The sequence below is a fragment of the Elephas maximus genome, chromosome 8, assembly GCF_024166365.1.
Source record: "Elephas maximus indicus isolate mEleMax1 chromosome 8, mEleMax1 primary haplotype, whole genome shotgun sequence".
NCBI classification, from domain to species: Eukaryota; Metazoa; Chordata; class Mammalia; order Proboscidea; family Elephantidae; genus Elephas; species Elephas maximus.
In genome coordinates this window covers 120,500,617-120,528,343 of record NC_064826.1, presented here as the reverse complement: position 1 = coordinate 120,528,343, position 27,727 = coordinate 120,500,617, and the positions used below count along the sequence as shown (strand labels likewise).

The following is a 27,727-nucleotide window of genomic DNA, read 5'->3' as shown; positions in this document are numbered from 1 at the left end:
GGATCAAGGGAGAATGGAGGACACCAAGGACACAAGGCGATTACGAACCTGAGAGACAGAAAGGGCCACAGGAACCAGAGACTACATCATCCTGAAACCAGAAGAACTAGGTGGTGCCCGGCTACAACCGATGACTGCCCTGACAGGGAACACAACAGGGAACCCCTGAGAGAGCAGGACAGCAGTGGGATGCAGACCCCAAATTCTCATAAGACCAGACTTAATGGTCTGACTGAGACTGGAAGGACCCCGGTGGTCATGGTCCCCAGACTTTCTGTTGCCCCAGGACAGGAACCATTCCCAAAGCCAACTCTTCAGACATGGATTGGACTGCAAAATGGGTTGGAGAGGGATGCTGGTGAGGAGTGAGCTTCTTGGATCAGGTGGACACTTGAGACTGTTGGCATCTACTGCCTAGAGGGGAGATGAGAGGGTGAAGGGGGTTAGAAGCTGGCGAGATGGACACAAAAAGAGAGAGTGGAGGGAGAGAGCGGGCTGTCTCATTAGGGGGAGAGTAATTGGGAGTGTGTAGCAAGGTATATATGGCTTAATGTGCGATGACTTGATTTGTAAACTTTTGCTTAAAGCACAATAAAAATTATAAAAAAAAAAGTTTATGAGCATCCATCTAAGATACAACTATTGGTTTCTATTTGTCTAGAATAAAAAAGAAAGAAACCCAAGTGTCAAAGATGGAGCCAGACTACAGGACTATCTCCATGAACACTGCCTCCTCTACCTTGAGACCAGAAGCAGCAGATGGTACCTGGCTAGCACTACAGAATGTTCTGATCAGGGTTATCCTGATAGAAAGGGAGTAAAATATGGAACAAAACTTCAAATTCAGAAAGAATACAGACTTACTGGACCTACTGAGGCTGGAGGAATTCTTGAAACTATGACCCTAAGTTACTCTGCAAACCTTTAATTGAAATTATCTCCCGAAGCCACCTTTAAACTAAGTAACATTTTAGGTCAAACAGTAGATTATCATCCTTAAGTATTGCATTCCTTTAAAAAAATTACCTGTATAAGACCAAACGGTCAATGGTTATTTTAAAGCATAGATAAGAAGCTTGGGGGGCAGAGAGTTTAAGAATAGGAGCGAAACAAATAGAACAGATGTAACGAGAATGCTGACAGAATGTAAAGAATGTAACCAATGTCACTGATCAATTATGTCTAGAAACTGAAATAGGAGCAGGTTTTGCAGTGCGTATTTTCATCAAAAATAAAACATATTCTTAAAAAATCCCAAATCTCATTATCCAAATCAGGTATGGGTGAGACTGTTATACCCATCATGAGGCAGCCATCTGTGAATCTGTGAAACCTAGAATGTACATTACCTGCTTCTAAAATACATGGTGGAACAGGCATAGGATAACAGTTACTGATATTCCCATTCCAAAAGGAAGGAATAAGGAGGTCATCAGTCCCAAGCAAATTAGAAATCCAGCAGGGAAAATTCCGTTAAGTTTGGTGGCTTGTGGCTCTACTCTCTGGGCCCATGGCAGCTCTGTAGCTTCTGCCTGTACTCTTCTGGTCTCTATCCCTGTGCCCACACCTCTGGCCTCTGCTTCTGTCTCTGCACGCATGACTCCAGCCTCTCCCTCTACACTCACAGCTCTTCCATGAAGTCATTCTTCCTTGTTCTTGAAGTGCAGCCCATGTTTGCAGCTGAGTAGCTCTATCAGCCTCTTTCACTTCATCCTGTTTCTTTCCACCTTCAGTCCAAAATGACAGTGATTCTGCTGATACGACATGTTCAAAAGCCTTGCGGATCTCCTGTGTATATCAGAGGAATTGACACCATTAGACAAGAGGGTCCTCTGCAAATCTTTCTTGGATAATTCCATCTCGAATCTTGGTTTCTGCTGTGATCTGAGTCACATACCTAATTTCTTCAGCAAAGGTGGCCCAGCCATACCCTTGGCCTGCTCTCCAGAGCACAATATACTAACAGTAAATTTAATATCGTTTGCAATCTAGTAAGGCAAAGAATTTCACAAATGATCAAACACTGATTCCTTTTTTTTTTTTTTTGCTTAAAACAGTTCTTCCCTCAATTTATCTCTCTCATCTCACATCTTCAGCAGAAAAGTGATCTGAAGTATCACATTTTGAGCAGGAAAGCAATCTCAAGTGTCATGTTTATTGTTATTAGTTGCTGTCAATTGGAATCCGACTCATGGCGAGCCCATGTGTGCAGAGTAGAACTGCACTCAGTAGGGTTTCCAAGGCTGTAATCTTTAGGAAGCAGACCACAAGGCCTTACTCCCAAACAGCCACTAAGTAAGTCTGAACTGCCAACCATTTGGTTAGTAGTTCAGTGTTTAATCATATGCACCGCCCAGGGACTCCATCTCACATTTTACTATTAAGCACTATCATAAAAAGTTCCTTACTATTAGAAGAAAGCAGGCTGTACCTCCAACATTCTCTTTGGAAATATCCTCAGCTAAATAGGCGAGTTCATCACTTACAAATTCTGCTTTCCACACAACTGTAGGATACAGTTCAACCAACTTTCTGCCACTACATGACAAGAAACACCTTTTCTCCAGTTTCCAATAACATTTTCTGCATTTCCCCCTAAGCCCTTACTGGGACCACCTTTAACGTGCATATTTCTACCAACATTCTATTCATGCCACTATATGAATTCTCTAAGATGACGGAAGCTTTTTCTATCACTTCCTTCTCAGCTTTCTCCAAGATTTACTTTTAATGCCCATATTCCCACAAACCGTCTCTTAATAGGCAATCTAGGCTTTTTCTATCATGCTTCTCAAAATTCTTCGTCTCTAGCCATTACCCAATTCCAAAATCACTTTCACATTTTTAGGTATTTGTAACAGCAGCACTTGACTTCCTGGTACCAAAATCTGTATTAGCTTCTTATGACTGTTGTAACAAATTACCACAAACTTGGTGGTCTAAAACAACAGAAATTTATCCTCTCAGTTCTGGAGGGGAGTAGTCTGAAATGGAAGTTTCAGCAGAGCTATACTCCCTCCAGAAGCTCTAGAAAAGATTCTGTTTCTTATCTCTTTCAGCTATTGGCGGCTTCAGACATTCCTTGGTTTGTGACCCCATCACTCCAACCACTGACTCTGTGATCACATTCTCTCTTCCTCTTTTTTGTATCTCTTATAAGGACACTTCTCATTAGGCTTAGGGCCCACATGGATAAGCCAGGATTATTTCATCTCAAAACACTTAATTATATCTGCAAAGACTCTTTGTCCACATAAAGGCACATTCAGTTTCTAGTGTTTGGAATGTGGACATATCTTTTTGCAGGGATGTCACCATTCCTGCTACTCTGCTCAATCTTTCTATTGGTTCCAGTAGTTTTCTCATGGAGTTTTTTGGGTTTTCTATGTATCGTATCATATCATCTGCAACTTCTTCATTACCAATTTGGATGCCCATTATTTCTTTTTCTTGCCTTATTGCTCTAGCTAGGACTTTCAGCACAATGTTAAATAGGAGTGGTGATAAAGGGCATCCTTGTCTTGTTCCTGTTCTCAAGGGGAATGTTTTCAGCCTCTCTCCATTAAGAATGATGTTGGCAGTTGGTTTTGCACAGATGTCCTTTATTATCTCGAGAAGTTTCCCTTCCTTACCTATTTTATTGAGAATTTTTATCAGGAATGGGCGTTGGACTTTGTTGAATGCCTTTTCTGCATTGGTTGAGATGATCATGTGATTCTTTTCTTTCCTTTTATTTATGTAGTGGATTACACTGATTGATTTTCTATCCTTGCATACCTGGTATGAATCCTACTTGGTCGTGGTTTATTATTTTTTTGATATGATGCTGAATTAGAATTGGCTAGAATTGTGTTGAGAATTTTCACATCTATATTCATGAGAGATATTGGTCTGTAATTTTCTGTTTTTGTAGCGTCTTTGCCTGGTTTTGGTATCAGAATGTTTAATCCCTTTTACATCTTAAAAGAGATTAACTCAAGACATGCCCTACACTAATCCTGTTATCAACATAACAAAGACAGACCATTGCCAAATGGGATTATAGCCACAGGCATGGAGGTTAAGATTTACAACACATATTTTTTGAGGGCACGGTTCAATCCACAACATGGTTCAACATTAGAAAATCAATCAATGTAACACACCACATTAATAGAACAAAGGAAAAACAACACATGATCATTTATATGGATGCAGAAAAAGGACTGGATAAAATCCAGCATCCTTTCTTGATGAAAACCATAGAGAAGACTGGAATAGAATGGAAGAGCCTCAGTATGATTCGGAGCATATATGAAAAACCAACAGCCAAAATTATATTTAATAAAAACTGAGAGCTTTCCCCTTGAAATTGGGAACAAGACAAAGGTAACTGCTCTTACCACTTATATTCCACTTATACTCAATATGATATGAGAAGCCCTAGACAGAGCAATAATACAAGAAAAAGAAATAAAAAGGAATGCAGATTAGAACAGAACAGTAAAATTATGTTTATGGAAAACATGATCCAATATATAGAAAACCTCAAAGAATCCCCAAGAAAGCCCCTAGAACTAGTAAAAGAATTTAGCAAAATTGCAGGGTACAAAATCAAGAAACAAAAATCAGTTGGGTTTCTATAGACCAGCAATAAGAAATCTGAAAGGGAAATTAGGGAAACAATTGCATTTACAATAGCATTTAAGAGAATAAAATAGGCATAAATTTAACCAGGGATGTGAAAAACTTATACAATGAAAACTATAAAACACTGCTGGAAGAGATTAAATAAGACTTAATTAAGTGGAAAGATGTTCTGTGTTTGTAAATTGAAATGTTGCCATGTGGAAACACCAGGTTCTGCTCCGTGCAGCTATCTCAGGCGATAAATAAGACACCAAGGTGGGAGGTTGGAAAAGCACTTTTATTTCCTTGCACAAGGAAAGGAAACAGTAGGGGCTGCTGCTGCCAAGACTGCTCAGCAAGGGGGAGAGGGAAGTTACCTTTTTTTTTATATACAATTTTTATTGTGCTTTAAGTGAAAGTTTACAAATCAAGTCAGTCTCCCACACAAAAACTTATATACACCTTGTATTTTTTTTATATACAATTTTTATTGTGCTTTAAGTGAAAGTTTACAAATCAAGTCAGTCTCCCACACAAAAACTTATATACACCTTGCTACATATTCCCAATTACTCTCCGCCTAATGAGACAGCCTGCTCCCTCCCTCCACTCTCTTATTTCCTGTCCATTTCTCCAGCTTCTAACCCCCTCCACCCTCTCATCACCCCTCTAGGCAGGAGATGCCAACTTAATCTCAAGTGTCCACCTGATCCAAGAAGCTTACTCCTCACTAGCATCCCTCTCCAACCCATTCTCCAGTCCAATCCCTGTCTGAAGAGTTAGCTTTGGGAATGGTTCCTGTCCTGGGCCAACAGAAGGTCTGGGGGCCATGACCACCGGGGTCCTTCTAGTCTCAGTCAGACCATTAAGTCTGGTCTTTTCATGAGAATTTGGGGTCTGCATCCCACTGCTGTCCTGCTCCCTCAGGGGTTCTCTGTTGTGTTCCCTGTCAGGATAGTCATCGGTTGTAGCCAGGCACCATCTAGTTCTTCTGGTCTCAGGATGATGTAGTCTCTGGTTTATGTAGCCCTTTCTGTCTCTTGGGCTCATAGTTACCTTGTGTCTTTGGTGTTCTTCATTCTTCTTTGATCCAGGTGGGTTGAGACCAATTGATGCATCTTAGATGGCCACTTGCTAGCATTTAAGACCCCATACGCCACTCTCCAAAGTGGGATGCAGAATGTTTTTGTTACCGCAAATTGAGGGTTCGAGCGGCCTGCTGTAAAGCCAATACTAAGACAGGAGGAGGTAAGCAGTAAGAAGGGTTTATTGCATATCAGTATTCAAGAGACAGAGGGGGTTAAATTTCTCTCAAATTCTGTCTGCCCTAAAGGGTTGACGGGAGGGTTTTATATGGGAAAGATCACGGTTACCTAATGTTTTGAGCGTATAATCCACAGATGGTCTTATATATCACAAAACAACTACAAAAACTCTTTATTAAAAAAGATAACCATGTCAGGCACCTTGGACTCTAATCAGTATGTTTATAACGGGCTGAAAAACTCATAAGAATCTCTCAGCTAGTGGGGCTGTTTTGCCAAGTCTACTGTGGCTGAGATAGGGAGCAAGAAAGAAAACCTTCTTGTCAGTTTGCAGGCTGAAGGCCATTTCTCAAGAGAACAAAGAAAAGAGACATCAAGGCCACAGAAGCTGAGATAGCTCCGCACCCCTTTGGAGGAGACCAGTGCAGCTGGTGTAATTAAAAAATGTTTAGAGATCACTTAGAGCATCATTATGGCGTTAGTCATGCTGAGCTCTCAATCACCTACTTCGAATAAGGGAACATATGTTGTAAGGTATTAGGGTGTTTGTTATGTTTAAGAGCAGAACAGGCTGCTCAGCTATAATTTGAACAGAGCCTGCACCATTTTCCAAGGACTAGTTTATACAGCTATTTTAAAACAAATGAGAAAATATATTCTCCCTAATATTAAAACGCTAAAGAAAAAGGATTTTCACTACTTCATTTTCTTAATAGATTTTATTATGCCAATTGACCTAGATGTTCCCTGAAACCATGGTCCCCAAACCCCCAGAAACTTCTTCGCTTTTGGTCTAGTCCAGTTGTGCTGACCTCTCCTGTACTGTGTTGTCTTTCCCTTCACCTAAAATAGTTCTTTTCTACTATTTAATTAGTGAATACTCCTCTCCCTCCCTCCTTCCCCCCTTCTCGTAACCATCAAAGAATATTTTCTTCTCTGTTTAAACTATTTCTCGAGTTCTTAAGAGTGGTCTTATACAATATTTGTTCTTTTGCAACTGACTAATTTCACTCAGCTTAATCCCTTCCAGGTTCCTCCATGTTACGAAATGTTTCCCAGATTCCTCACTGTTCTTTATCGATGCGTAGTATTCCATTGTGTGAATATACCATAATTTATTTATCCATTCATCCGTTGATGGGCACTTTTGGTTGCTTTGCTAATGTAAACAGTGCTGCAATAAACATGGGTGTGCATATATCTGTTCGTGTAAAGGCTCTTATTTCTCTAGGATATATTCCAAGGAGTGGGATTGCTGGATCGTATGGTAGTTCCGTTTCTAACTTTTGAAGGAAGCGCCAAATCGATTTCCAAAGTAGTTGTACCATTTGACATTCCCACCAGCAGTGTAGAAGTGTTCCAATCTCTCCACAGCCTCTCCAACACCATACAAAATATTTTTGATAAAAAAATGTTTAATATAAATCTACGCAAGTCTTTTGCCCTAACTTCCATTTTACAGGAAATTTAGGAGATGGAGAACTAAGTTAGAACATCATGAGGGAACAAGAAGACAAATCCAGAGTATGGGACAATTGGTCTCAATCCTTCAAAAAATTAAAGAAAGGGGGATAAAAACCTGGGGTGAGGGGGTTATACTAATTTAAAAAAGACTAAAGACGCACAATATCAAACAAGATATGTGAACCTTGATTGGACCTTGGTGTGGTACATGGTCTGCAAACACCACTGCCAATAATTCCTCCCATCATTATATACAATGTGCTGTGCCTCCCATTAAGAGATGGAGTCTGTAGCCCTGCTACTTGATTCTGGGCTGGCCTTGTGACTTTCCTTAAGCAAGTCAATGAAGTGGAAGAAAAGCTGTATGACTACTTGGCAGCTTGTTTTCACTCTCGTGGAACCCGGTTGACATGTGATCTAGCCAGCCCAACTGAGGTGACAGTCATGGGAATGAAACCATCTTGGGTCTTCCAGCCCGAGTGAAGCTGCCCTAGCCAATATCCTACGGAATAAAGATGAGCTGTCCCCACCAAAAAGGAATTATGCAACTAAAAAAAAAAAAAAAAATGAAAACACTCTCTATAAATTGATACAGGATGATTTCCAGGATATATTAAGTTAAAAATGTAAGGTGCACGCTCCTGAAGTTCACCCTTCAATCAAAGATTAGACAGGTCTATAAAACAAATTATAACACATATGAGAAATGTGCTTCTTAGTTCAATCATGTTATGAGACAAAAAGGGCAACACCTGCCCAACAGCAATGATGGGAAGGCAGGAAGGGACAGGAAAAATTGACACATGGAAACAGGGAATCGGGGTGTGGAAGGGGAGAGTGTTGACACATCTTGGGGATTGCAACCAGTGTCACAAAACTATTTGTGTATACATTGTTAAATGAGAACTAATTTGCTATGTAAAGTTTCACCTAAAGAACAATTAAAAAAATATATTAAAGTGCAAGAAAAAATATATACTAAGCTACCTTTGGTGTTTGTATTTGCATAAAGAAACACTGGAAAAATCGGTAAGAAACTAATACAAGCGGTTATCTATAGGTAACATGAATATTCAGCCCACATACACCAATATGGTTATACTGGCTAAAATAGAAATACTTATGTTCTAGTTGGTAAATGGCCACTCTCAAAACTGAATTCCCTCCACCTCTGCTCTCCCTGGAAACCCTGGTGGCGTAGTGGTTAAGAGCTGTGGCTGCTAACTAAAAAGTCAGCAGTTTGAATCCACCAGGTGCTTCTTGGAAACCGTATGGGGGCAGTTTCACTCTGTCCTATAGGGTCGCTATTGAGTCGGAATCGACTCGGCAGCAGCAGGGTTTTCTGCTCTCACCTGGGTCCAGCACAGAATGAGGTAGATGTTAACATGAGTGGAATGGAGACTTTGCAAACAATACCTTTTAATATCCCTTGATTTTGAACCATATGAATACATTACCTATTACTCAATGCAGTAAAATTTAAAAACGAAAGCACCGCTACCACCACACTCTAAATCTGTTTTAAGGATTTCAAACCACCAACTACTACTATTTTGTTGGTTTGCCCTAACATATCAACTTTATGACAGCACAGATCCTGCCTGTCTGTCGTGTTCATCACTGACACCTGGAATTGAACTGGCTCGGGACACATTCCAGCAATTTCTCTTTAGCCTCTGAACATGGACCCCGGAGTCAAAGAGGAAGGTCCAGAGCCTACCAGCTCACCCTGTAGGACCCGTGGCTCAGCAGGGGCGACGTCCGCGCCAACAAAGCCCGGGGTCGCATTCGCGGGTCCCTCACCGCTCCGGGGCTGGGCACTGCCTGGACCACTGTGACGTCACGGGCATCCCAGCCGCCGCCCTCAGCCCTCGGCTCACAGACAGCGGGCGAAGCCAAGGGGGCGGGCTCTAAATCAGGTGCGGGCGACAACGCGAAGCGGGCGGTGGCCGGCCTGCGCGCGGCGCGGCCGGGGCGGGGCTACGTGCTGACGGAGCACGCCAGAGCAGGCGGGCAGGGCCGAGAGTTAGTGCTGCCGGAGTTGGGGTGCCGGCGCCTCATTCCCGGCGGAGACTGAGTCCGAGATAGGTAACGGCGGCGGTACGCCGTGTGCCTGGGCTCCGGGGAGCGGGCAGGACGCTGCGTTTGCCGGCCAGTGGGACTGGGGTCCACGGGCACGGCGCGAGGCCACTGCGCCCTTGCCACTACCGCGGTGACAGGGAGTGGAGCGGAGGTGGGGGTAGGGGGCGGGAGCGGGGTGAGGGGGTCTTGAGGGACGGGCGCTGCAGCCAGTAGGACGGTGAGTGTCATCTGGCGGGCGGAGATTGGCGGATGCGGTGCGCGCGCGGAGTGCTCGCGCTGGCTTGCGGAGGCCCCGGATTAGCTGTCGGCGTGCTGGGGCGGGTTCGCCGCGGGCGGGCGGATATGAGGGCCTCGGCTACTGACCCTTACGGGGTGACCCACAAGGTCGAGGGGAGGGCGTCACGTGGGTAGCGTCTTGCCGGGACGGGCCGCCCCCGTTCGCCGCAGCTCAGCCCAGCTCATGTCCTGGCCGTGGCGCGGGACCCTCGGGGTTTCCCTGGGCACTACAGAGGCCACCAAAACCTCCCGGGAGGACCGAGCTCCGGCCCTGGCCGCCCGGCTCTACTCTGCGCGGCCGCCCTTCCCTTCTGTCCCTCGGAGGGCGCGGGGCTGCGTGGCCGTCCTAGGGCGTGGTGCGACCAGACCCAGGCAGCTACTGGGGGGCTGCGGTCTCCTGGGAGCGTGCTCTGCTTCCCCTTTTTGTCCTCCAACACGTTCGTTAATTTTCCGGAGTAAGAAAGTAGCCAAGGTACAGGTAGAGCTCAGCTGAGCGCCTCCCTGAAGCCCCCGTCTCTTTTAAGCCTAACCCTCTGTCGATCTTGGAACCATTTTGCCCCTCAGGTCTTAAGGTAGGAATGGTTTCTAGTTCTTGCTCCAGAAGCTGAGAAATGTGTCCTTCTGAAGTGCCCCACCCCTTAAAAAAAGGGGACTTTTTTCATAAAATTGTTGCATGCTTTGCTCTGACTTTTTCCCCTCATTTTGTGGCAGAACACACTTAAAATATTATTAGGTTGCTACATTTTTGGACTAGGAATTTTTGGCTGTCCCTGCTGCAGCTTCGCTTGGTAATGACCTTGGGTAAGACGATTTTCCTCCCCATGGAGTTACCTCTTTTCTATACACTTTCTTCCCATAAGTTTTATAAAACATTTTTATTGAAATGAAGATCAATTCCTGTAAAAACAATTTTCATGTAGATTTTCCTACTTCGGAAGGGTACTTGATGTAAATGTAAGTTATTACATGTTCCTTCCAGCTGCCGTGGGGTCAATTCTGACTCATGGCCGCCTCACTTCCGTAGGATTTTCAGTGCCAGGCCTTTCTTTCACAGGTGCTGCTGGGTGGATTCCAACCTTTTGGTTAGTAGTTGAGCACAGACTGTACTCTCTGGGGAAGCCTAGGTTATTACATTACTGAGATTTAACAGAAAACTTATAGCAACACAGCCACAGGATAGCCAGGGCACTTACTCAGAGTAAACGGTTATCCACGCCCCTGTATTCCCCACCTGCTCCCTCTACCCCTTTGCCCAGAACAGAGGGGACAGAAAACACTAGAGATCGAGGGTATGAACTATGTATTGGTATTTCTTTCTTATTTTTTGAGAGCACTTTTCACATTTTAATTTCTTAAAAAAAAAAAAAAAACTTTGTTACAATTCACATGCCATACAATTCACCTTTTTAAAGTTTACAATTCAGTGGTTTGTAGGATATTTAGAATTATGCACTATATAATTCATTTACTTTTAAAGACTAAGCTCCGGAACATTCCAACGTGAATTTCCGTTGGTTTTGTTTAAATTTAAATGCACATTTTGTTAAATACTAAACATTCGCTGTAGTTACGATATGTATATCACACAGGAGTCCTTGTGGTGCAATGGTTAAGTGGTAGGCTGCTAACCAAAAGGTTGGTGGTTTGAATTCACTCAGCGACTCTGGGAGAAAGACTTGGTGATCTGCTCCTGTAAAAATTACAGCCTAGAAAACCCTATGGGGCAGTTCTGCTTTGTCATACGGGGTCACTGTGCATCAAAATTAACTCAGTGGCATCTAACAACAACAGTATCATACAGGAGCTGCTTTTAACTGCAACCCATTTTTATTGTAGTATTTTTAAGTGTTACCTGTTTGTATAGCTTTTTTTACCAATAATTTTTATTGTGCTCTAAGTGAAAGTTTACAGAACAAGTCAGTCTGTCACATGCAAGCCAACATATACCCCACTACATACTCCCATTCACTCTCCCCCCAATGAGTCAGCCCGCTCCCCTCTTCCAGTCTCTCCCCTCATGACCCTTTCGCCAGTTTCCAACCCTCTATTTTTTTATGTATAGCTTTTTTGATGGTTGTCTTGGTATTACATAACTTATCAAAATCTATTGGTGTCATTTTACCAGTTTGAGTGAAGTGTAGAAGCCTTTTCTTTCCTTTCCCCCATTTAAAATTGTCTTAAATATTCCCTGTGCATATATTTAGAACCACATCAGTATTTCAGCCTTTGCTCTGTCAGCCACAATTTAGAAGAATCAAGAGAAGGGAAGTCTGTTGTTTTACCCATATTTTTGCTCTTTCTATTGTTCTTTCCTTCCTTCCTGATAGTCCAAGATTTCTTCTTTGTCATTTCCTTTCAATTTCCATATCTTCCTTTAACCATTCTATTAAGATAGGTCTGCTGATGACAAATTCTCTTAATTTTCCTTCATCTGACAATGTCTTGATTTCGCCTTCATTTCTGACGGGTATATTTTCAGGATATAGGATTCTGAGTTGACAGTTCTTTTCTTTCTGTTTCTGAAAATGTTCTTCCTGGCCTTCATGGTTTCTGTTCAGAAATATGCTGTCATTTGTATTGCTTTTCTCTTGTAGACAATACGCTTTCTCTCTACTCTGAAGATTTTTTCCTTTGTATTTATTTTGCTTATGAAGTGTCTTGGCATGGATTTCTTTGGTTTTATCTTGTTTGGGGTTTGATCATCTTGAATCTGTGGTCTTATTTAAAAAAAAAAAAAGGAAAGAAACCTGTTGCTGTCAAGTTGATTCTAACTCATAGTGACCCCGTAAGACAGAGTAAAACTGCCCCATAGGGTTTCCAAGAAGCAGCTGGTGGATTCAAACTGCCAACCGTTTGGTTAGTGGCTGTAGCTCTCGACCACTGTGCCACCAGGGCTCCTGTGTTCTTAGAATTTTTGCCAAATTTGGGAAATTTTCAACCATTATTTCTTTGAGTACTTTTTCAGCCCCTCCCTCTTTCCCCTTCTTCTGCGACTCTGATGACAGAAATATTAGACCTTTTGTTGTAATCCTTCATGTCCCTGAGATTCTGTTCATTTTTCTCCCTCCTCCCTCCAGTACATTTTCTCTGGAGAAGCCAGCCACCCAGAAACACCAGCAAGTGCACAAGTCCTGTTGTTCTACCTTCAGGTTTACTGAGTTTCTTTTGTCCCCTCCATTCTGCTATTTAACCCATCCATTTCGTTTTTTTATTTTGTTTATTGTATTCAGTTCTAAAATTTTGGTTTATTTCTTTATACCTTCTGTATCTTTGCTGAGACTTTTCATTTCTCATTTATTTAAAGCGTGTTCATAATTGCCCATAGAAGCACTTTTTAAAACTTTTGTCAGATAATTCTAACATATGTGTCATCTTGGTGTTGGTGTCTGTAGGTTGTCTTTTTTTGTTTGTGTTGAGATCCTCCTGGTTCTTAACATGACAAGTGATCTTCAGTTGCAAGATTGAGACTCTGGATCTTGTTTACGTCTTCTTTTATGACACGACTCCTCTGACATTTCTCCAGTGCGGGGAAAGGAGGTACTGTCTGGTTACTGTGAGGTAGAGGGAGATGTGAGTTCCGTTTTCCCAGCTGGCCTCCTTGATATCTGGCGAGGCAGGGCTCCTGGTTACTGCTGGGTGGTTACAAGAGTTTCAGCCGCACTTGAGGCCTTTACTGATAGCACCCTGCCTGGGAGGGGAATGGGTACCTCAGTATTACTAGGTGAGGGTGGAAGTCTGGGGCTTCCAGGAAGTCTCCAAGACACTGAGGCGGGAGGGAACAAGTGGGTGGGGATGGCTCATTACTGCTGGGGATGAAAGTCCCACTCCCTACTCTGACATCACCTTGGTGAGGTAGAGTGGATTGGGGTACCTCCCTACAGCCTGGCGTGGATGGGGGTGGGGCCACAGTGGGTTTTTTTTTTTTTTTTTTTTGGACTTTGGTCACAGTAGTGCAGCTGTCATCTAAAAGTTTTGTTTTGCTACGCTGCCGGTTTCCTGGCCCTTTGGCTAGAGAGAGCGGCTTTTGGTGGGCCTTTTGATGTGTGTCTGTGCACCTGCTGGTGTTTCTGGGTGGCTGCTTTTTCCAGTACCTAGTCTGGAATATATGAGGCAAAAAGAAACCCCAGGAACTCATTGCCTTGTCTTTCTTCAGTCCTGAGATCCTTCTACAGTCTATTTTCTTTCCACTTTTCATTTTTATGTTTTATTTGTTTTTTAATGTATACCGTCTAGTGTTTTTTGCTGTACTTACCAGAAGGAATAGGGAAAAGTATGTCTACTCAGTCTTTCTGGAAACGGAAGTCCTGTATTTGTTTTTTAAAATTTTAATGAATGTTGACAAATTGCCCAGTTTACATGTTAATCCATACATTTAACAAGTGCCTATTTACCTGCACCCTCACCAATACGGTGTGTTAATCAGACCACCACAGTCATCGGATCAGATGGTACCTCATCTAGGGAAGGAAATGAACTGTCTTCATGCCCATGTATTGAGGCTCGTTCTGGGCTCTGATTTGCAGGATGTGTAAGCCCTTCCCAGCTCTAAATGTCTATGATTCTGGTTAGATAAATGGACTTGCACGTGCTAAATTATCAAGGCAGTCTGCTGACTCCACAGAAGGTTTGGAAGATATGGAGAAATTACAGAGTAAATGCCACTCTAAATTAATTTAGGGTTACATTTATTTTGGGACCTTCTATTTTTCTAAGATGTGTCATTATTTGGTCTTTTTTTCCTGGTAGGTTGTAGTTTTTTAGTCATAGAAATACTTTAAATTTTGCAAAGTGCTTTCATGTTTGTGTTCTTACTACAAACAAACAAAAAAAAAATGTGAGGCAGGAGTGATTGCTATCCCCACTTTATGACTAAGAAAACTGAAACAGATCAGGTAATTTGTTTACAGCCTTATAAATTAGTGTCAACTGTGTATTTGCCTTGCAGAGGCGATAACTGTTTCCTATCTAGTAAAGACAAAACAGCTTTGCAGTTTTAAAGTAATCTACACTATCTCCCTATCCATCAGTTTATGTTTAATAAGGTACTATGTTTAAAAGATATTCTTTGAAATTCTCAGCTAATAAGCGAGAATTCTTATCTGTATTCTGTCTGTATGTATGCACTTTGTATCAGTACTAAAGGAGCCCTGGCGGCACAGTGGTTGAAGAGTTGGGCTGCTAACTGAAAGGTCGGTAGTTCAAACCCACCAGCCACTCCGCAGGAGAAAGACGTGGCAGTCTGCTTCCATAAAGATTGAAAGCCTCAGAAACCCCGTGGGACAGTTTTACTCTGTCCTGTAGGGTTGCTGTGAGTTGGAATCGACTCGATTGGCAACAGGTTTGGTTTTTGGTTTTTATTATTCCTAAAACTAAGATAATTGCAGGCATCGAGTAACAGACATGGGCGTGTAGCAAGAAATGTCTTCTTGATTCATCATTAGAATCTTAATGAGTACGAAACAAGAAAAATAAAATGGAAAATATTTTCAAGTCGAATTGTTTTCAAAAAATGGTTGTCAGGCAACACACATAGGGCAACAGTCGCTTAATGATGCGTGCTCTTTTCCCTCCAAGACTTGTTTGTTGAAAAAGAACAAAACAAAAAACAACCCAGGCTATTTTTGATGGACATTGCATTTTTAATTAATCCTCTTCCCAGTCAACATTATGTTGATAAGTGTCAGCGGTAGTTATTTCCCACATTCTGGGTATAGGGACTTGGAGTTGGGCCCTTGGGTAAGATGTTTCCTGCATCGCTGGAGAGCTCCAGGCCACAGACCTTGGGGGCTTCACACTAGTCACATTTCAATATATCGTTTCTTAAGGGTGGGGCATTTAACCCTTAAAAACAAATTTTCCTTTGGTTTTTACTTTTTATTTGCTTATTTTTTCCAAATGTATAGGCTTGTACTTGTGTCTTGAAATTAATGCATTACATTTGTAATTCTGTGTGTTCTATTGATACTGATTGGCTCACCTGGGTTTTTTTCTTAGACACTATTTTTCTAATAATTTTCTTCAGATATGATTTGCGTGCCCTAAAATTCACCCATTAAAATTGTACAGTTTAGTTTTTTGCTGTAGTCAAAGGGTTGTGTTATCATCAGCACAGTCTAGTTTTTAGAATATTGATCCCTTAAAAAGAGACTCCAGGAGTTGCTGGGTAGCATAAACACTTCACTGCTTGACTGCTAGTTGAAATGTTTGTGGTTCAAACCCACCCAGAGGTACCTTGGAAGACAGGCCTGGCAATTGCTTCCGAAAGGCCACAGCCTTGAAAACCTTGTGGAGCAGTTCTGGAGGTGTCATGTAAATGAAATCATACAATACATTGTTTTTTTGTAAATAACTGGTTTCACTTAATATAATGTTTTCAAGGTTCATCCATATTGTAGCAGGCACCAGGACTCTGTAGTTTTTATGGTCAAATACAGTTCTCTTCTGTCGATATTCCATGTTTTATTTATCTGTTTATTAATTGGTGGACATTTGAGTTGTTCCCACTTTTTGGCTATTATGAATATTGCCGCTATGAACATTTGTGCATAAGTTTTTGAGTGTATATATGTTTTCATTTCTCTTGGGTATGTATCTAGGAGTGGTATTGCTGGGTCATCATCTTAGTTATCTAGTGCTGCCATAACAGAAATACCACAAGTGGATGGTTTTAACAAACAAGAATTTATTCTCTCACAGTTTAGGAGGCTCAAAGTCTGAATTCGGGGCACCAGCTCTAGGGGAAGGCTTTCTCTCCCTCTGTTGGGTCTGGGGGAAGGTCCTTGTCTCTTTTGAACATCTCGGGGCCTGGCATTCTTTGGAAATCTCTGTGTCTTGACGTCAGTCTTCCCCTGGGTCTAGGAGGTTCTCAGCGCAGGGACTCCAGGTCAAAAGGATGAGCTATGTGCTCTGCTTCTGACTCTTCTTTTTTGGTGGTATGAAGACCCACTCCACTGACTTCTCTCTTGTATGTCTCAAAAGAGATTGACTCAAGATTGTGTCCTGCCTCATTAACATAACTGCCTTTAATCCTGCCTCATTAACATCATAGAGGTTAGGATTTACAGTACACAGGATAATTACATCAGATCACAAAGTGGAAGACAACCACACAGTACTGGGAATCATGGCCCACCCAAGTTGACACACATTTTTGGGGGACACAGTTCAGTCCATACCAGTGGTATATAGTATCTCTGTTTAACTTTTCAGGAGTTGCCAAACTGTTTTCCAAAGTGGCTGCACCCTTTTATATTCCCACCAGCGATGTATGAAGGTTCCACATTCTCCACATATTCACCAACACTTGTTATTTTCTGTTTTGATTGTAGTGTGTGTGAAACAGGGGTTTGAACCTATTTGAACCAGTTCAGTCATGGCCAACGAAGCAAAACTGGAACAGACCCGAATTTTAAAAATTTGGGTGATCTGGAACCATAACTGGAACAGGAAAATTACAGGTCACATCCCTGGAATGGGGCGCTTGGAAGAGGTGTAGTGAGCCCTTTCAGGAACTTGCTACATGAGGTTGGATTATTGCCAGGACTGAGGATAGTAACACACGTTCAGAGTGGCACAGTCAGCCACCATCTTTGAGCGGGACGTTGCTGTGTCCGACTTTGCACAAAATCCTACAGGCAAGGGATTTAGTTGGTATGCAACGTATATGCTGCTCTTGTTTTCGAAGAGGGAGATTAAGTTTCTAGCAGGGCTTTGACCGGTAATTTCTCATTTCAGTTATGTTTCTAGTTTACCCAAATTTTAAAAACTCGGGTCTGTTCCTTGGCCATGATTGAACCAGGAAGAACTGATTCAAAGCTCTGGTGTGAAGTGGTATATTAATGTGGTTTAGAGTTGGCATTTCTCTGATGATTAATGATGTTGAGCGTCTTTTCATGTGCTCATTGGCTATTTGCATACCTTTGGAGGACCTATTCAAGTGCTTTGCCTATTTTTTAATTGGGTTATTTCTGTATTTTATTTGAATTATGAGTTCTTTGCATATTCTGGATAACAGCCCCTTATCAGATACGTGATTTGCAAATATTTTCTCCCATTCTGTTGTCTGTTCTTTTTTTAATAATTTATTTTTATTGTTGATATTGAGAATATACACAGCAGAACATATGCCAGTTTAGTTTCTCTATGTACAATTCAGTGACATTGATTATGTTCTTCGAGTCGTGCAACTATTCTCACTCTGCTTTTCTGAGTTGTTCCTCCCCCGTTAACATAAACTCACTGCCCTGTAAGGTTCCTATCTAATAATTCAAGTTGTTTTTGTTTTTTACTTTTCTTGATGTTGGTCCTTTGGCTTACAAAACTTTTTAATTTTGATGAAATCCAATTTATTTTTTCTTTTTGTCACTTGTACTTTTGGTATTATGTCTAAGAAACCATTGCTTGACTCAAAGTAACAAAGATTTATTCCGTTAGAAATTAGAAATTATGAACTTCTAACACTGTTATGAATTCAGCTCTTACATTTAGGTCTTTGATCGGTTTTGAGTGTATGGTATGAGGTGTAGGGGATCTAAGTTCATTCTTTTGCATGTGGATATCCAGCCGTCTGAGCATTTGTTGAAAAGACTTCTTTCCTCATCAGATTGTCTTGAACAAAAAAACCAAACCCGTTGCCATCGAGTTGATTCCGACTCATAGCGACCCTGTAGGACAGAGTAGAACTGCCCCATATGGTTTCAGGGGGCACTTAGTGGATTGGAACTGCCAGCTTTTTGGTTAACAGCCATAGCTCTTAACCACTACACCACCAGGGTTTCCTTGAATTGTCTTGGCCAGTATTTAATAGACATATTCTTTTAAACCAAAAATCAAAGCACTTGGACTTTTAGACAACCCTAAGCTTTCATGGAAGTGTTTCAAAGATTGAAAGTCTCTACCAAATGATGTGTTATTGTGGAAGTTGACTTTATATTAGAGAAGTCTAGAATTGGGTCTTAAGATTGATTGACCAGCAGTTTTCTTTCAAACGAGTCTTTAATACCTTCTCACAACAGTACGTAAGAGAGAATGATGAAGGATGGTCTGCTCTTTCAAGAAACTGAAACGTAAGTATAATGAGAGGCCCTCAGCCCTGGGTTTTTCCTGGCCATTGCTGGGTGGAGGCGGGGAGGATGTTGAGCACATGTTGCAGGGAAGCTTCACAGAAGTTGTTCTAAGAGAAGCTTGAAGATTGCTAGCTCTCCTGGGAATTGTGCTGGGCAGTACTAAACTGTCAGACTCAGTGACTGCAGTTAGCTAATTATCACAGTTTGTTTACAGTATCAGATTGAAAGGACCAGTTTGGGAAAAACAAAGGAAAGGAGCAGTTTTGTGATTGGTAGTACAGTGCCTGTTAATTCAGTTATTGCAGCCACTGAACAAGGATAGACAGGGAACGGAGGTGCTGCCGCTAGGTCCTAAGGGGGGAAAGAAAAAAGCCCAACGCGGAAACAATGGTGGTGTTTCAATCTGCCTAGATAGTAATGACATTAGAGGAAAAAAACGAGTATTTTCCTTGGACCTCAATAAGAGAAAAGTAGCATCGAAATCAGTAGTATTTTTGCCAGCAGTGTTAGGGCTTGTTGCTTGCTTTAAGCATTATTAGTAGAAAAAGCTGGAGTATAGTTGGAGGCAGGGTGAACTATCGAAGGTGACTTAAAGCCTGCGGTTTCTAAGGTAAAGAAAAACTCGGGTTAAAATTGCATTCTGTACCTACATCCAGAATACATTGCTTTTTCATCTTTAATGTTTAAGAGGCAAGTTTTTGTTTGTTAGGTTCCTTTGCTGCCATCCTCTCTGGCATAGCGTAGGCCAGAAGAGAGAGGCTGGAAGCCTACTGCTGAGTGTCTCTTAGGAGTAGTCTGGTCATACTTGGGCTGAGGAGAAGGACACTTGTGAGTAATATAGCAGATATTCTTATGTAACCTTGCTTTCTGGGTCAGTTTAGCATGTGTCAGAATTTGGATTTCCTTCAAGGGCATTGGGTGTAACTCTGGATTTACAGTTGGATGACACCCTGCTGCCCTCTGAGCCTGGGAAGAAAGGTAGCTGTGTCCCCAGTGCCTGCTCCTGAGCCAGGCCCTCTTTTTTTTTTTTCAAACCGTACTTTAGATGAAGCTTTACAGAACAAATGAGCTTCTCATAAAACAGTGCACATATTGTTTTATGATATTAGTTAACGCCACGACATGTCAACACTCTGCCCTCCTTGACCTTCGGTTCCCTATTACCAGCTTTCTTGTCCCCTCCTGCGTTCTAGTCTTTGCCCTTTTAGTCTCATTTTGTTTATGGGCCTGTCTAATCTTTGGCTGAAGGGTGAAACTCAAGAGTGACTTCATTACTGAGCTAAAAGGGTATCCATCCGGGAGCCATACTCTTGGGGTTTCTCCAGTCTCTTCAGACCAGTAAGTTTGGTTTCTTTTTTGTGAGTTAGAATTTTGGTCTACATTTTTCTCCAGCTCTGTCCGGGACCCTCCAGTGTGATCCCTGTCAGGGCAGTCAGTGGTTGTAGCCAGGCACCATCTAGTTGTACTGGAATCAGTCTCGAGGCTGTAGTAGTTGTGGTCCATTAGTCCTTTGGATCTTTTCGTTGTGTCTTTAGTTTTCTTCATTCTCCCTTGCTCCAAAGGGTTGAGACCAGTGCAGTATCTTAGGTGGCTGCTCACAGGCTTTTAAGCCCCTAGACACTACTCACCGAAGTAGAATGTAGAACATTTTCTTTCTTTTTTGGGTGCAAGTATTTTATTTGAGAGGTGATCTCAGAAGACAGGGGGATGAGGAAGTAAGACAGGGAAGGGAAGGAAGCCCAGAAAAGGAACTGTATTAGGTAAATTACTGCTTTGGCAACTGCAGCTGGGGCTTAAACCTGCTGGGGATGTGGACAGTGTAGATTACGCCTCTGAGTTATCCTACCCACGGGGCATTGTTAGGGATTGAGTTGTGTCCCCCCAAAATGTGTTGGAAATCCCAATCTCTATACCTGTGGTTATAATCTCATTTGGGAATGGGTTGTTACGTTAACGAGGCAGGATTAGTGTAGGGTGTATCTTTTTTTTCTTAATTGTACTTTAGATGAAGGTTTACAGAATAAGCTAATTTCTCATTAAACGGTTAGTACACATACTGTTTTTTGTATTCTTTTATTTTATTGTGCTTTAAGTGAAAGTTTACAAATCAAGCCAGTCTCTCATACAAAAATTTATACACACCTTGCTGTATATTCCTAATTGCTCTCCCCCTAATGAGACAGCACACTCCTTCCCTCCACTCTATTTTCTCGTCCATATGGCCAGCTTCTGACCCCCTCTGCCCTCTCATCTCCCCACCGGACAGGAGATGCCAACATAGTCTCATGTGTCCACTTGATCCGAGAAGCTCATTCCTCACCAGTATCATTTTCTATCCCATTGTCCAGCCTAATCCCTGTCTGAAGAATTGGCTTTGGGAATGGTTCCTGTCTTGGGCTAACAGGAGGTCTGGGGACCATGACTACCAGGGTCCTTCTAGTCTCAGTCAGACCATTAAGTTTGGTCTTTTTATGAGAATTTGGGGTCTGCATCCCACTGTTCTCCAGCTCCCTCAGGGGTTCTCTGTTGTGTTCCCCATCAGGGTAGTCATCGGTTGTAACCGAGCACCATCTGGTTCTTCTAGTCTCTGGCTGATGCAGTCTCTGGTTTATATGGCCCTTTCTGTCTCTTGGGCTCATAATTACCTTGTGTCTTTGGTGTTCTTCATTCTCCTTTGCTCCAGGAGGGTTGAGACCAATTGATGCATCTTAGATGGCCACTTGCGAGAGTTTAAGATACCAGACGCCGCTCTCCAAAGTCGGATGCAGAATGTTTCTTAATAGATTTTATTATGTAAATTGAATTAGATGTCCCCCGAAACCATGGTCCCCAAACCCCTGCCCCTGCTATGCTGGCCTTCGAAGCATTCAGTTTATTCAGGAAACTTCTTTGCTTTTGGTTTAATCCAGTTGTGCTGACCTCTCCTGTACTGTGTGTTGCTTTCCTTTCACCTAAAATAGTTCTTATCTACTATCTAATTAGTGAATACCCCTCTCCCTCCCTCCCTCCTTCCCACCTCTCATAACCGTCAAAGAATATTTTCTTCTCTGTTTAAACTGTTTCTCCAGTTCTTCTAATAGTGGTCTTATACAGTATTTGTCCTCTTGCAACTAATTTCACTCAGCATAATACCTTCCAGATTCCTCCATGTTATGAAATGTTACACAGATTCATCACTGTTCTTTATCATTGTGTAGTATTCCTTTGTGTGAATATACCATAATTTGTCCATTCATCTGTTGATGGGCACCTTGGCTGCTTCCATCTTTTAGCTATTGTGAACAACGGTGCAATGAACATGGGTGTGCATATATCTGTTTGTGTAAAGGCTCTTATTTCTTTAGGATATATTCCAAGCAGTGGGATTGCTGGATCGTATGGTAGTTCTATTTCTAGCTTTTTAAGGAAGCACCAAATCAATTTCCAAAGTGGTCGTACCATTTTACATTCCCACCAGCAATGTGTAAGTGTTCCAGTCTCTACAACCTCTCCAACATTTATTATTTTGTGTTTTTTGGATTAATGCCAGCCTTGGTGGAGTGAGATGGAATCTCATTATAGTTTTGATTTGCATTTCTCTAATGGCTAACGATCATGAGCCTTTCCTTATGTATCTGTTAGCTACCCGAAGTCTTCTTTAGTGAAGTGCCTGTTCATATGTTTTGCCCATTTTTTAATTGGGTTATTTGTCCTTTTGCAGTTAAGTTTTTGCAGTATCATGTAGATTTTAGAGATCAGGCACAGATTGGAAATGTCATAGCTAAAAACTTTTTCCCAATCTGTAGGTAATCTTTTTACTCTTATGGTGAAGTCTTTGGATGAGCATAGGTGTTTGATTTTTAGGAGCTCCCAGTTAATCTAGTTTTTCTTCTGCATCATTAATAATGTTTTGTATACTGTTTATACCATGTATTAGGGATCCTAATGTTATCCTTATTTTTTTTTTTTCCATTATACACATACTGTTTTATGACATTGGTTAACAACCCCATGATATGTCAACACTCTCCCTTCTCAGCCTTGGGTTCCCTATTACCAGCTTTCCTGTTCCCCCCTGCCTTCTAGTCCTTGCCCCTGGGCTGGTATGCCCCTTTAGTCTCGTTTTGTTTTATGGGCCTGTCTAACCTTTGGCTGAGGGGTGAACCTCAGGAGTGACTTCATTACTGAGCCAAAAGGTGTCTGGGGGCCATACTCTCGGGGTTTTTCCAGTCACTGTCAGGCCAGTAAGTCTGGTCTTTTTTTGTGAGTTAGAATTTTGTTCTACATTTTTTCCGGCTCTGTCCGGGACCCTCTATTGTGATCACTATCAGAGCAGTCAGTAGTGGTAGCTGGGCATCATCTAGTTGTACTGGACTTAGTCTAGTGGAGGCTGTGGTAGATGTGGTCCATTAGTCCTTTCTTTGGACTAATCTTTCACTTGTATTTTTAGTTTTCTTCATTCTCCCTCGCTCCCAAAGGGTCGAGACCAGTGGGGTGGGGTATCTTAGATGACTGCTCACAGGCTTTTAAAACCCCAGGCACTGCTCACCAAAATAGAAAGTAGAACATTTTCTTTGTAAAGTGTGTTTTGCCAATTGAGCTAGATGTTCCCCGAGACCATGGTCCCCACAGCCCTCAGCCCAGTAGTTTGGTCTCTCAGGAAGTTTGGGTGTGTCTGTGGAGCTTCCATGAGTTTGCCTTGTACAAGTTGTGCTGGCTTCCCCGGTATTGTGTACTGTCTTATCCTCCATCTAAATTACCACTTATCTTTTGAGCCAGGCCCTCTTTGTCCAGTGGAGTCATCACCCTTCTGTTGAGGATATGGCTGTGTGTCCTGTTCTCAGGCCGTCCTCAGCTGGAGTGTCTCTGTGTCACTTCCTTTTTGCCCACTGGCCTGAGGCTGAGGCTCTGCTGACCCCCTATGCCATGACTGCAAGGTTGCCTTCTGGCAGCTAAGACTTGTGAGAGTCTTTGTTCTCCTCTCCAGAGAGAGGGGACTGCTGCCTGGAGGCATGCTGTAGTCTTAAAAGTGCTTGCATGCAGCATCCCAGGCCCTCTGGGAACAGTCTAGACAGTCCAAACTCTTTCATAATTTAGGGGGTACACAAGCTTTTTTTATGAAAATGGGTATTTTGATAGAGTTATAAATTAGATTTAGTGAAAGTATAAAAATCGAACACAATATTTATTCATATCAGAAGCAAATAGTAGATATGTCAACATTTCCTCCTTTTACATGTCCTGGATCCCCTCCCCTCTGCTCCCACTTCTAGTCTAGGTCTTCGTGCCCTCTGGCCCAGACTATTGTTTAAATAGCATCCCACCTTCAGTCCTTCCTCTCCCCTCCTCTGCCAGAGGGCGGGGAGCTCCTCGTGGAGGGACAACATGGACTTTGCAGGCTAGAAGACTGGCTGTGGAGGCCTGGGTCTGCTACTAACAGCCAGATGAACCTGGGGAAATTTAAGAAACTCAAACTCAGAAAGGTTATCTATAAAATGGAAGGGCTGATGCCAATCTGCCAGGGAGTTTGTGGGATTTGTGTAGGAGTCATAACATGTACACATAACAGAGTGACACTGAGGAGGTAGACATGTATCAAATAATTGGCGTAAGTACTTTTCCTTCTAGGCTTTGTAGAACCCATTGCTCCCTTGCTCAGAACTTCTTGGGCTCCCCGTTGATCTGGGCAGCAGGGTAGGGGGGGTGTGGGGCGGGGGAAGTGGTGGTGGTTAGCTCAGCAGCGGCAGTCAGGCCCCTCTGAGGCCCCTCTCCAGCTTGTCCTCACTCTCCCTTTCAGCACTCCATGGTTCCTGTTTTTCCCCTTACGTTTTGCTTCGCACTCTCCTGCCTCCTTCTTTCTTCCTCCTGATTCTTCCATTTATGATGCCTGCCCCTCCCCTCCTCTTCACGTCCAAGTCCTTCTTGTCTTCCAGGCCCAACTCAAAGCTGTAGCCTTCCTTGGCTGCCCCACTCCCTCCAACCTGGAAGGAGTGACTGCTTCCGCGGAATTTCCTTACCATTTTCTTTTCCCACTCAGTGCTGTCTTTGTAATATTGTTTATATTTTTTTCTCCTCTGCTCAAAGTTAAATTATTTGGGGGTGAGCAAAATGTTTCTCTAATTTCTCTGTATTTTTCAGAGTACAGCAGGTGTTTGGTAGTGTGTGGGTAGCTTAAAACGTGCCTTTCTCATATTGAAATTAATCTTAATCCTTAATTCTTGTTGCCTGTTTTAGAATTGTTTTTACAAAGTGTGTAAACTTAAAGAACTTCATGTATTTATCATCGTATAACATTATATCTAATCGCTCAAGCTAGTTTTCAGACTGTTCAGTGCAGATCATAACCTGTGTGTTGTGTATTCATCTTCCCCTGTGTCTGGCACAGTGCATAGTAGATGTTGTCATCAAGTTGGTTCTGACTTTTAGCGACCCTATGTACAACAGAAAGAAACACTGCCCAGTCCCAGGTCGTTGCTGTGCTTAAGCCCGTTGCTGGAGAGTGCTTTCTAACCTGAGGGGCTCATCTTCCGGCACTATATCAGACATTGTTGCACTGTTATTCACAAGGTTTTCACCAGCTAATTCTTTTCAGAAGTGACTGCCAGGTCCTCTCTGGTCTGTCTTAGTCTGGAAGCTCAGCTGAAACCTGTCCGCCACGGGTGACCCTCCTGGTATTTGAATACTGGTGGCAAAGCTTCTTAGCATCACAGCAACATGCCAGCCTGCGCAGTATGACAAACTGACAGATGCGTGGGGGGCATTTATATAGTAGCTACTAAAACATTTTTGGTTTGACTTAATCACTGCTTTGCTGTGCTCTCTGTAACATGAATTTAGGGACTGATGCAGATGGCACACTGGTGCAAATACATCTGTAGACCAAATCCTTATCCTAAATAATCAGCGTCTGGCAGATCTTTCCAGTAGCCTTATGTCCTAAAATTCTCTCTCTTTTTTTTTGTACAGGCAGTTGTGAGAGGCTTCGGACAAAAATGTTTCATTTAAGGACTTGTGCTGCTAAGTTGAGGCCATTGACAGCTTCCCAGACTGTTAAGACATTTGCACAAAACAGACCAGCAGCAGCTAGGACATTTCAACAAATTCGATGCTATACTGCACCTGTCGCTGCTGAGCCCTTCTTGAGTGGGACTAGTTCGAACTATGTGGAGGAAATGTACTATGCTTGGTTGGAAAACCCCAAAAGTGTACATAAGGTAAGGCTCGCCACGGCTGTGTCTCCTCACGTTTGCTGTGTTGCTCTGGATGCTTCTTGGCAGTTGAGGTAAGTGCGTGTGTCGGAGGAGCTGGAGGAAGGAAGGCATTGGGAAGCCCCGAACTGCCAAGTGCCTGCGCATCCAATGAAGCCTAGCTGGCAGGACCAGCTCAACAGAAACAACGTCTCTGGAGGTGCTTCCCTGGCTTGCTTGGTGTCCAGCGAGCTCAGAGTGTTCGGTCCCTGGGCTAGACAACGTTTTACCCTCTGAAGATCTGAAGCAACGCTTGTACCAGTTCCAAGATCTCACTAAGGGCTACTTTAGGATACAGACATTGAAGAGAAGAAAGCTCGTGGAAAAGAATGGATATTCGTGAGGCTCTTGTCTCCCAACAGTCCTAAGAAGACATCTTTATACCTTAAATGCCCTAAAATTATCTCATGTAATTTTATATAAATGACGTTTTAGATAACTATGTTCATATATTTCTCTTATATTCGAAAGTGAATTCCTTGCAGGTTTCTTTGTAATTTTTCTGTATTCCCTATAAGGGCTTTTCCCTTTAAGATCCCCTTTCTTCACATGTTCACTTAATATAAATCATGGCTAGTGACAGAATTTCTTCTTGGCATCTTTGATGAGTATAGGTGTTGGTAGCCGTGTCCTGATTTTCAGGTCAAGCAGCTAGCCAAAACCAGGAGTTGAAAGGTGGTATGTGTGGTGTGGTTGGTGGGAGGATTCCAGAGGCTCTCAGGCCCCTTGAGTGTGCTCATAGGGCTGTTGGGAGAATTAAAGGAGACGATGCATATAAGGTGCTTAATGTCTGGCACAGAGGATAGGCTCAACAGATGTCACCACTGTTTTTTCTTTGTTTTTAAATAATATTTTGTTGTGTTTTTGGTGAAGGTTTACATAGCACTTTAGGTTCCTATTCAGCAGTTTCTGAACAAATTGTTTAGTGGTATTGGTTATATTCTTTGCAATGTGTGAACATGCTCATTGTTTTCGTTCTGGTTGTTTCATTTCCATTAACCTGATTTCCCTTCCCCCTTACATTCTCGTCTTTGTTTTAAAGTAGTTGTTGACCGTATGGTCTCATATAGATGATTTTTTAAAGGAGCACAGTATTCTCACAAGTGATATTTTTTATTTTGTAAGCCAATCTGTTATGTAGCTAAATGATGACCTCAGGGGTTAGTTTCAGTTCAAGGTTTAAAAAGTATCTCAGAGCAGTTGTCTCGGGGAGTCCTCAGTCTCAACCGGTCCAGGAAGTTGTTTTTTTTTTAAGGGTATTTGAGGTTGTGTTCTATGTTTTTCTCCCATTCTATCAGGATTCATCTATTGTGGACTTGATCAGAACAGTCAGTGTTGGTAGCTGGCAACATCTAGATCTGGTCTCAGGATAGATGAGGCTGTGGCTCGTGTAGACTATTAAACCTGTAGTTTCTTCATTGAGTTTTTGGTTTTCTTCTTTCTCTTTTGTGCTGGATAAGTAGAGACCAATAGTTGTATCTTAGATAGCCACTTGCAAGCTATCAAGAATGTAGATAGTACTCTCCAAACAAGGATATAGAACATAAACTTTATGAACTATATTGTGCCATCTCGGTTGTCATCACTATTAATTTGGCCTTTTCCTTACCTTGAATCTTGGGGTCTGTTTTCAAAGGGCAGCTGCTTCCATTGGGCCCCTTTGAGTGAATATGTTTCTATGGCTGCTGGTAGCCACCAGATTCTGTTTCATTAAGAATGCCACCTTTGTGGTGTTGGGGGA

At 42.4% G+C, this 27,727-nt stretch overlaps 1 protein-coding gene across 3 annotated transcripts in view; it reads left to right on the top strand.

Annotated features, from left to right (window-relative positions):
* The first annotated feature begins 9,326 nt into the window (after nucleotides 1-9,326).
* The window catches only part of OGDH (oxoglutarate dehydrogenase), a 107,052-nt gene continuing 88,651 nt past the window's right edge, over nucleotides 9,327-27,727 (top strand). For 2 of the 3 annotated variants that reach the window (XM_049894777.1, XM_049894774.1), the window contains exons 1-2: nucleotides 9,327-9,425; nucleotides 25,706-25,953. In XM_049894777.1, the coding sequence (XP_049750734.1) occupies nucleotides 25,732-25,953 (222 nt within the window). In that variant the 5' untranslated portion in view covers nucleotides 9,327-9,425; nucleotides 25,706-25,731. Of the gene's footprint in view, nucleotides 9,438-25,705; nucleotides 25,954-27,727 lie in introns of all 3 variants that reach the window. The other variant, XM_049894775.1, reaches the window with a different exon arrangement.